General features: G+C 34.3%; 1 protein-coding gene and 1 pseudogene across 4 annotated transcripts in view; both read left to right on the forward strand.

Annotated features, from left to right (window-relative positions):
• The window catches only part of TRPC4 (transient receptor potential cation channel subfamily C member 4), a 219,057-nt gene that overhangs the window by 196,152 nt on the left and 11,429 nt on the right, over positions 1 to 11,476 (forward strand). For 3 of the 4 annotated variants that reach the window (XM_006915784.2, XM_006915786.2, XM_025049523.1), the window contains 2 exons: positions 2,968 to 3,163; positions 6,588 to 6,782. In XM_006915784.2, the coding sequence (XP_006915846.1) occupies positions 2,968 to 3,163; positions 6,588 to 6,782 (391 nt within the window). The remainder of the gene's footprint in view (positions 1 to 2,967; positions 3,164 to 6,587; positions 6,783 to 11,476) is intronic. The other variant, XM_006915788.2, reaches the window with a different exon arrangement.
• LOC112482915 lies at positions 11,300 to 11,417 on the forward strand (annotated as a pseudogene).

Consider the following 11,476-nt stretch of genomic DNA (forward strand, 5'->3'; position numbering starts at 1 on the left):
TCTAGAAGAAACAAAATAAACCAATGACATAAGTAAATTTTATATCTTATACTTAAAATTCAATTATATAATTAAAATTATGAAATTGTTTACTAAAAAAACAATCAATTTGAGAAAAGAAATCTTGAACTTCACTTAAGGCACCCTTAGTTAGTTCTGTTTATACAGATTAGAAGTTCATGGACTGTTTCAAGTATCAGGAGTTTCATTACAAGAATCAAGTTTCATTACAATGATTCTCTGAGCAAGGGTTGATCTTAGCAAAGAAAGAACTTAGAGTAAAACCTGGCTTCAGGAAGAGCAGGAGTTAACATAGCACTGGACCATGGGATTCTTTACTCTGGGAATCAACGTAAACATGATTCAGCTGGTCCACATGTATTCTCTTCGGTGGTTACTTATTACTTGACTTCTTCTTCCTCAATTCTCTGCTTTTTAGTTTGTGCTGTCTCAAACCTTTAGCTTCTCATAAACCTTACATCATAACTCCTAGCATTTCAGTCCCTTTTGGCAACTACTTTATTTTCTTGATTTTTCTAAGTTAAACTTTCTTAGAGAAGAAATCTGATTGTTTAGGTTCATCTTTTCACATCTGGCCATGCCATTGTCCAGCAGAGTCATATAAATTGGCTCTCCTTGGGTCACTTGACCATGACCGAACTAATCTAGAAAGGCTCTCGGTGGGGAGCTTTAGAGACCTACATAAGGCCCACCCCTGCATCAAAGGGTATACATGGAACAGTGTCACAGGGGCTGGAAGCTGACAGGAAACATGATTGACTTGGGCCTACAACATGATTCCAAACTAATGCTAATCTCCCTGAAGACTGAAATCTTACCTTTTACAGTCACCATGCTATATAACAGATAGTTTTTGTTTTTGTAATATAATTTAACTATAGTTTTACTGTAACCATTTATCAAATAGTGTAAGAGTTCTCTTGTCTTTTTATGACATTGTATTAAGGATTTATAATGGTCCTCCTGAAACAAAGATTTTTTTCATTTGGGTTTAAACATTCTTCACCTTACCCTATTTCTTTATTTTTTTCATTAAATTTATTAGGATGACATTAGTTAATAAAATTAGATAGGTTTCGATTTTATAATAAATCATCCATATATTACATTATGTGTTTACCACCCAAAGTCAAATCTCCTACTGTCACCATATATTTACTTGACCCTTGTCTACCTCCCCCTCCTCTTCTTTCCCTCTGATATCCACTAAACTGTTGTGTCTGTGAGTTTTTGATTATCTTTTGATTTGTTGCTTTCATTTTTATATTCCACATTTGAATGAAATCATATGGTTCTTGACTTTTTCTGTCTGATTTATTTCGCTTAGCATGATCATCTGAAGAGTGATCCATGTTGTCACAAATGGCAATATTTTATCTTTTCTTATGACTGAATAATATTCCATTGTATATATGTACCACTTCTTCTTTATCCAATCATTTATTGTTAGACACTTCAGTTGTTTCCATGTATTGGCCACTGTGAATATTACTGCAATGAACATCGGGGTACATATATCTTTACAGATAAATGTTTCTAATTATGAGGGTAAATACCCAGAAGAAGGATTGCTGGGCCACAAGGTAATTCTATTCTTAATTTTTTGAGGAGTCTCCATGCTGTTTTCCATAGAGACTGTACCAATTTGCATTCCTACCAGCAGTGTATGATGATTCCTTTCCCCACAACCTCTCCAACATTTATTATTTGTCTTGGTGATAAACATTCTTACAGGTATGAGATGGTATTTCATTGTAGTTTTGATTTGCATTTCCCTAATAGCTAGTGAGGTTGACCGTCTTTCAGATATCTGTTGACCATTTGTATGTCTCTTGAGAGAATTCTGTTCAGATCCTCTGTCCATTTTTTATTCATTGATTTGTATGTGTTCTTTACATATTTTGGATATTAGCTCATCAGAGGTGTTGTTTGTAAATATCATCTCCCATTCCGAAGGTTGTCTCTTTGTTTTGTAGATGGGTTTTTCTTTTTTTTTTTTTGCTGTGCAGAAATTTTTTAGTTTGATATAGTTTCATTCATTTATCTTTGCTTTTACATCTTATCCCATTTCTTGCAGTAAGTTAAAGAAACTCTACTTTCAATAAGATCACCGGAATTTGTTCATTGGCAGGAATGAGTAAAATGTTCCCTGAAATATAAAAATAGCAAATTTTATAATCTAAGTACTCTAAGACACATTGCCAACTTACAGGATTCACTGTGCAATTTTAATCATCAATATGGAAATCCATAATGATAACATTATTTTAAATCTTTCTACAACTAAAAGCAAAATCAGGTAAAATAACTGACATTTTTCAAAGACTAAGCTTGGGAATCTATTATTTCTTAACTATCACTCAGTGCCCTAAGATGGGTCACAAACTTTCTATGTAAAGTACAAAGAATGTAAAATAATAAATATTTTAGGCTTCGTGAGCCATGTGTACTCTGTTGTATCTACTCACTTCTGCCTTTGTAACACAAAAGAAACCACAGACAATGTCTAAATAAATGAGTATGGCTGTGTTTCAGTGAAACTTTATTTATGGTCATCAAATTTTAAATTTATATAATGTTCACATATAAGAAAATATCATTCTTCCTGTTTTTTTTCAACCATTTGAAAAAGCAAAACTCCTTCTTAACTCAAGGGCCATACAAAAATAGGCTGTGGGTCAGATTTGTCATTTCTGCTCTAGAAAACAAAACATAGCTTTCAAAGCCCTTAGGAAAATTAAGTACACATTTTGTGCAAGTGATAAAATAATTATTTATTTTTTTATTAAGCTTAATTTTATAATTACCCTAAAATATTATTTTACTATTGATATGTATTTTTAAATTAATCAAATATACACAAGTGTAATCGAGTTCTGCTGTTATGTCTTATTGTATACTGGTTCTATTAATATAGCTATTAGTGTCATTTTATCTTGATTTCAGGTTATTTGAGACACTCCAGTCCCTGTTTTGGTCAATATTTGGGCTCATCAATTTATATGTGACCAATGTCAAAGCGCAGCATGAATTCACTGAGTTTGTTGGTGCCACCATGTTTGGAACATACAATGTCATCTCTCTGGTTGTCTTACTCAACATGTTAATAGCTATGATGAATAATTCTTACCAACTTATTGCTGTAAGTTGAATAACTTTATTTTAATTTAATATTCTGTCCTACAATGTGTCGTTCTTAACTATACTCCATCCTATTATTGTTGGAAATAAAGTCTGTAATTGGCTATTGAGAAGATATATCAGAAGTATAATATAAATAGTTAATTTGAAGTTTCTAAGCAGTATTTACCATATTTAGCTATATCTTAATGTAGTGTTATCATATTACATAAGATTATAAAATAAACTGAATCTATCTTACCAGATAGTCATTGACTAATAAGCAGTAGATGAAATATGAATTATGAACAGGCAATGTAGCTCTACGCAGTGCCCTTTGGACTTTGCATTATCTCTGTCCAGTTAACCTATAATCTCTTTATAAGCAAACTCAGGCCAGCTTGGCAAGCTATAAAAGATACCCAGAGAGGAGTCCGAGGGAAAAAGCCACAGGAAATCAGTTTCTTAAAGCCTAGAAAAAGCAATGTAGGTGTAACTCTGAATTTTATAGCAGAATATACAATATCTCTGTTTATTTGAATCTCTGGACTCCAAAAACTTAGTTTAATGTATTTATTCATTCATTCAACAATTTTTTATTGAGTGTTTACTCTGCTGCCAGGTACTTTTCTAGGAACTAGAAATACAGCAGTGAACAAGGAAAACAAAGCCTTTTATTACCTTGAACATACATGCTAGTGATATAAGCCTAAGGCCAATGGCAATAGTGATAAAACAATCCATATTGGAATGAAATATGTCTCTTAAGTCTTTAATATTTATTCCTTAGACAAGTAGCATTTCATAGGGATAATTACAGGCCACTCATTTTCTCCATAAATACCTATAATTATATTGCATCTTGGAATCTATTGCTAAATCTCTGGAGTATTATTATTGTTATTTTGAGAAGCAACATTCAGAATTTTACTTAAACCTGTCACAGATAAAAAATTGCATAAATTTAAGAATAGATGATTTTTATTTACTGACTCACAGTCTAAAGTATTTCCACTTAGATATACCTAGGTCATAGGATTTGCATGTGCAATCTAAATTTTTGGAGTTTCATTTAAGCATCTTACAAAACTGATTCTTTTAGATAGTCCCTATATATATTGGCTTCAGAACTTCTGTATTCCTCTAGTTAACACATTTTTACAATATACATATTATTTTCCAGACCACCTCTTCAAACATTAGAAAGCTTCTAATTATCAAGCTATGTACAGTGAAGCTATAAATATATAATTTGGATTCTATAAAACATTAAATGTACAGATTTCATCAAGAGAACATTATTCAAGAAGAGTATGACATTTCCTTTTTGCTTCTTCATGGAGTGCGTCTTCCTAGGTTCCTTCTTACAAAGATAATAACAAGCTTCAAATCTATTTTCGTTTAGCTCTAAAACTACTTGAGAGGAGAGCAGGCACTGAGGAGCTAAGACAAGTGTACCTCGCAGCCCCCTGCACACAATGCCTCCTTGGGGCATGAACATAACAAGTATTTGATTTTCACCTGTCCCAGAATATCAGAATATCAGAATTTACCCTGAGGGCTTTCTCTTTTGTCCTGATATCCCTAACTGAGAGCTTTAGGGTAAAGCATGAAAACGGAGTTTAATAGTTAAAAGGCAAAAACAATAATGCAGGCCATGTCTAAAGGCTGCTTCTCATTCACTCATTTGTTCACTGATCAAATATTTATTGTGCACTAGTATATGCCAGATGTATGCTTGATTTTAGGAATATACAGAATAGTGATGTTCCTGCCTTCAAGAAAAATGTAATGCAGGAGGGACAAAATCAGCAAATAATTTTGATATTGAGAGGACCATGATGGGTTGAGGGTGAGAGGCAGCTGAGGTTGATGGCAATCAGGGCGGGCTTCCTAGGAAAGAAAATACCTAAGCAAAGTTTTAAATATTGACTAAGAGTTAAAAGGTGGATAGCAGAAGGTGGTTTTTAGTCATCACCAGCTTAGAACTTTTCACTTCATTTTTCTAACCACTATAGACTTTGTTTAGATCCTTTGAGAATCCCAAACTAAGAACAAAGGGAGAGTCTGCTTTGTGTAAGAGTACATGATGAGGACAAGATAACCCTTAATTTATGACTCAGAATCAGAAGGAGCAGAAGCTGCTGACAGGCCAATGCTTTATCTAAGTGACTTCCCTTTTAATATCTTACCTGATTCTACTGAATTCCATTCTCTGTTACTGTAGCAAACAATATATATATATTTTTTTAATTCAGAATTTATATGCTTTGTTTAAATAAGGAAGGGAAGGGTGTAGAACTGGAGGAGAGGAAAAAGAGGGAAAATGGGAGGGAAATTGTAGCTTCTGTGCTTCCATCTTTTGATTGATCCCCCCAATCAGACATTTGCTAAGCAACAATGAAGGTGATGCATTTTCTAGATATGGTGATTCCTGTTGAAAGCACAATTTGTCTAGTGTCTAGAATAAAATCTACATTGTTCATATTAGAAATGTATATACAACATATGTATTCATCAGCCCACAACAGTTTAGGAATTCAGAATGATATATAGTCTGATATTATTATCCTACTCTAAATTCTGAGTTTTTTAAAATAACATTAATGGGTTATATAAATTATTTTGTGGTTTTTAAATATCTGTATGCATAGTTTCTACCACTTTCTACTTCTCAGATTTTTTGCTTAAATCAGTTTCTGGCTAATTTAAAAGGAAACTGGCTGCCCTCTACTCTAATTACCACAAATGTTCCTAAGTTTTCCCAGGAGATTAATAAAGTTGAATGATTAATAAATGATCATGGAGGATAGCTTCAGGCTTATGGGCAACCACCGGCTATACCCCTCTCTGGTGCCCAATGGCCAGAGTTATGTCAGAGTTCAGTGCTGTGTCAGAGACCCAACCCCACATTTGTTAAAGAAACTTCTCTCTGAGTTTATGCTTGTTGCCTGAAGGTGGACAATAATTATTCATATGGAAACATATCAAGCAAGGCTCTTTTTGGACACACCAGAAAGCTAAGCCATGAGCATCTATGAAGATTGCATTTATCTAGGCAGGGGGTTCAAGGACTTGGGTAAGATTTGAAGCCCTGTTTGTGGCCAGAATCTAATGAAACAGCTAATGTAAGCCTACAGTGCAGGAAATCAATATTCATCTTCAGGACATAACTTATCATTGCAGGCTCTTTAGCATGGAATTATTTTAGATGTCTGTTTCATGGAAAAGGGAAGGAAGAAAAGTGTCAAGAGAACTGTGACTCCTTACTAGGGTAAGCCATCATCTGAAATGTTTAGATGACTACCTCCAGGAGTCAGCGGTGTTTTTATAAGCAATTTAATTAATGTTCCAAGAGCCACTCAAAATCAGGTTACAGGCTTTCTATGAGGTTTATCTTACCTTATTAAGAAATCTGTCAGCAATTGTCACATTCTCTCATTCAGGACCACGCAGATATAGAATGGAAATTTGCTCGAACAAAGCTTTGGATGAGTTATTTTGAAGAAGGAGGTACCCTGCCTACTCCGTTCAATGTCATCCCAAGCCCCAAGTCTCTCTGGTACTTGATCAAATGGATATGGACACACTTGTGCAAGAAAAAGATGAGAAGAAAGCCAGAAAGTTTTGGAACAATAGGGGTAAGAACACAGCATGTTAGTATTACTCTTCTTTTTTTTTTTTAATTGTGTATTTAAATGTTTTTGTACTCCTTATTAAGTATTTTTGCATTTTTGGCTTTTATTTTCCTGGTTGTGTTTGGTGAACATTTACTGTACAGCTACTATATTTAAGACACTGTCTGAATGACGCTGACTTTTTCACAAACCTATTTCCTAAATCGAGGGCTGTCACTATTATTTGAATAGGAGCCACAATTTATATAAGCCTCTTTTAGCCCCACCAGCCGAGGCTTAAGAAACTAACACATTCTCTCTTAGTATGTTAATTTTTAGGTCTTTTCAGAATTATAACCTCAGGTTTTTTGTGGCATTACTTACTCATTGTCTGTTTCTCTCTCTGGGTTTTAATGGAAGAGGTCTAATTTGGTCACCTCATATTCTTAGCGCCTACAACAGGCTCCTTCACTGAATATATTACGCTTGATAAAATTCGTTCAATTAAATGATCGAATGAATATTATATCTTGAAAATGTTGTGCCATATTCAAGTACAGTGATTTCAGAATATGTTTAACTGTTCAAAATTTTGCTTGAACTCCCAATTATATCAAATACCAGGACGTGTATTTTAAATAATACTAAGACTGCTTAGAGGATTGCTCCCCTTGTACTGAAAGATTACACTTTCTTTGGAAATTTCTTTCATACTGGAACGCAGAAGGTCAAGCAATTCCAGCAGAAAATACAAAGATTTAAGGCTTTGCTTCAGATAAACCACTGAGATAGGGTCGATCATTCATCATTTCCTTCTCACTTAATTTCATAATTTTCAGAGTTCTCATAGTGATGTTTTGGGAATTAATATCCTAACATTTATTAGTCACTCTGACCTTCTCAGAGAAATTGCTTTGAAAGTATTCTAATATGTCTTTATATTAGAATCATCAAGTAATGTTAGCTATTTAATAAAAAAATTATAATATATTTTTAATTATATTCAACATATTTTACGACTGCTAGTTATGTGCTAAGTGGTCCTTCTCACTTAGTAACTTCATTGCCAACTAGGCATTGTAATCGGCATAAAATGGGGCTTTCACTACTGAAAGTGGCACTGATATTTCTGTAACCTCAGAAACAATTCTAATTCTAAAGAGAAATTGACTGGCAAGAGAGTACAGCAAAAAGAGAAGCAGATATATTCTTTTCTCTAAGCTATTACTCTACAAACTTGGAGAATAAAGTTTGGGTATATATCTGATTTCAGAAACAAAGTCAGATTATGATGCTGCCTAACACTGTAATCATCACACTAATTTGTAGACTTTATCACTGATCCTAGAAAGAAGTAAATACTTTTACTCCAAATATTTGATTTGTCTCTGTGGATGCAGGAAGAATTCTCTAACTACCAACAGGGTGTTCTTCGAGTGGAAAAAAATAAGTTCTACTTATTAAAAAATATATCGTTGTAAAAGTAATAGTTTAGATTTAATAAGCAATTATTGTACGTGTCCCATATGCCAGTAACTGAGCTAGGACTTGGGGGTGGGATGAGGTACAAAGATGTGGTTCTGTTCCTGGGGGTTTCGTTTGTAATATGAGAGATGCAGATATGAGAACATATATACATTTTATGTAATAACTTTAACATTATAATATATTTACACACAAGGTGCTATGGGAACAGTGTGAGAAATAATACGTTCTTTCAGGGAAATAGGAAAAGGTTTCAAAGAAGCCAAACTCTGGCTTATTTCCTTCCATATCAAAATATATTTGCCCTTTTTTCCATCTTATTCATAAATTCATAAGAAATTTATTTAATTCTTAAAAAAATATTAATAAATCTAGGTCTCAAAACAAAGGTCACACACGAGAGAAATTTGTCTTTAGATTTTCAATTTTGGGCCATAGTAGAGAGAATCTCGGGTTTTAAGATCCACAAAACTTGTAAGAAGGTATGAGGCCCTGTTCTAACATTTGAAAAAATCCATCTATGCTGCCACCAAAATCATGGAAAAACCATTCTAAGAAATTGATTTCTACCTCTCCCACCCCCACCCCATAGAATCTCCCACTGTTGATGCCTTGTTAGAAATATGTTAGCATCTCTTCTTAGGTGCAAAGAGGAGCTTAACATTTCACTTGGACTTTCCTATCAAAACAGTGATTCACAACTTTCATAGGGAGAGGATAAATGGTATAAGTTAAAGAGCCTTCTTTTCTATACTTTACTAGGCTCAAAAAAAAAAAAAACAAATTTCTTTTTATATCTCTACCTCTATATTTGAATATTTAGATCCAAGCTGATCTACAGAAAGATAATTGACAATTAATTGTGACCGCAAAGCATTTATTTTTCCTTAGCCATGTAAATTTTACTAACTTTTGGATATTTTTATGCTTTGGGAATATATGACTAAATAAATATTGCGAATCAGGTTTTTAGGTAGCTAGTCAGACATCAGAGACAGGGGAACAAAGGAATAGAGGCCCAGCCCAGAGACCACCCAAAGAATCCCTTCTGCGTCTGCAGAGACAAAGGACAGGAAGGCCGTAATCTATAGCTGGTTTGATCTGGCCACAGACACATGCCAGAAAGAACTACCCTAGCCTGCCCACTACTTCAGCTTCATTATACCATCATTATAATACCATGTTTATACCTGGAAGTTCATGAATTTAATGATAACAGACTGAATTCTGGGTAAGCATATATATACTAGGCAAAGTGCTATATAGTAGCCAAGTGTCAATCAAAATGACCTCATGTGCCAATCATCTAAGAACTCCTCTGTATCCACCAATCATGGCCTAATATAACACAGAGCTCCCCCTCCCCTGAGATTACAGCTCTCTATCTTCCCTGGCTATAACCTGTTCCTGCATCAAGGTACGTATCCATGGTAGCCAGTTTTAGCCTTGAACTGTCTTCTATCTCAAAACTAATTCTCATAATTATCACTGAGTGGAAATTCATTTCTTTGTCCGTGATAAGGACCAAGACATGTGTTACCAGAACACATGGTACAATGTGTTCTTTTTGCCACAATGGTAAAAAGGTCTCTCTTCTCCAGCTTCATCCCACTCTCAATCCTGCCTCTTCTCTGACAAGCTAAGACTTTGGGCAAGCACCAACCTAATGCTATAAATATATTCTTTATCTAGACTATATTTTCAGAGTGAGAAGAATATAACATTTTGGTTTGCATACCATTAGTTGAGTTTCATCCATTTAGATTCTAGATGGAAATATATGTGCTACATGCAAATATATATATAAGAAATAAAAAGTATATTTTAAAAATTGTAATATTAACAGAAGAGTTAAATGAGAAAACATCAAAAGGTAATTGATCTTTCTGCGAATTCATTTCAGTATGGTTAATAGCTATTTGTGTAGACATGAAGACAAGGAGATATATACGTATCTATTAATTGAAAGGTGACATAAAAGTACTAGTGACAGTCGCTTTGTATAACAAGACATGGCTTAGAATATTGCATTACACTTCAAAGAGACCTCAGAAATCATTTAGCTCAACAATTCCCTTCAGAAGAGAACTTATTCACCTCACCCAGTGTTTCAGGGGCACCTGGTGACAGAGCTGAGAAAAAAACCTGGGTCTTTTGTTTTCCAATGCAATGTGCTTTCCATTGCCTTCTCTTGTTTCTCTGAAAAGTCTGATGATCATACAGCAATACCTTTCATGTTATGTATTCATCTATTGTTTTGTCATAACAGTTTTTGTAGATCCTATCACTGTTTTCAGCTGCCTCTGAGATTCCTTTATCTCAAAGTTTTTTAAGAGGCTAGCTTACCTTCTGCCCCCATCCCAACTTGCTTATATTTATGCCACATTTTTGAAGAGAAAATTCAAGCTAAACTGGAAGTAGAGTTTACACATCCTTTTAGGCATTTTCGCTAACCTTCCCACTTGTGATTCACTTACTCTTGTCACCTAGCAGCCACCTGAATGTCATCTGATGCTCTTCAGGCCACTTTCTAGGAGCCCATCATTGGTGATCTTATCTTGCTATTTATGGCCTCTGGTTAATAACTGATACGACTAGCCCTGAAAACTCATTAACCCTTTTTTTTTTTTTGTAAACTTTGGACTTCCTTGTATGGATGGTAAGGGGTTCCAGTTAAATTAATCTTTCATTTGGAATGCTTTATGGGGGAAAGCATAAATGAAGCAGAAATGCTTATTGCACAAAACCTTTATTGTAGGGAGCAAATTTATGATTGAAAAATAGCTTCTCTTTGGGAAATCATGAAAATTTTAACAAAGGGGCAGCCTACTGAGAGTGCAATAATAAAATATAAAACACATTATAGCTTTTTATTTTTGACATTACTTACTGTCAATTTCTTCTTAATCTTATTTTATTAACAAAAACCCTTTTCAGTATTAAAACAATGGTTCTCAAACTTTAATGTGTACTAGAATTATCAGGAATTTCCATTTTAACAAGCTTTTCTAGCTCGTAACTTTATTTAGCAACTTCTGTTTAAGAAAGCACTGGTGGTCTATAGCCATGCTACCCTGAACAAACCTGATCCATCTGATCTTGGTGGCTAAGCAGGGTTGGGCCTAGTTAGTACTCGGATGGGAAACCACCTAGGAAGACCAGGTGCTGTAGGCATAAAAAAATTAGGGATTGTAAGCTGACAAGGTCCTTGCAACAAAGGGGTGCCTTGCCTT

Source organism: Pteropus alecto, unplaced genomic scaffold (assembly GCF_000325575.1).
Source record: "Pteropus alecto unplaced genomic scaffold, ASM32557v1 scaffold16, whole genome shotgun sequence".
In the NCBI taxonomy this organism is placed as follows: domain Eukaryota; kingdom Metazoa; phylum Chordata; class Mammalia; order Chiroptera; family Pteropodidae; genus Pteropus; species Pteropus alecto.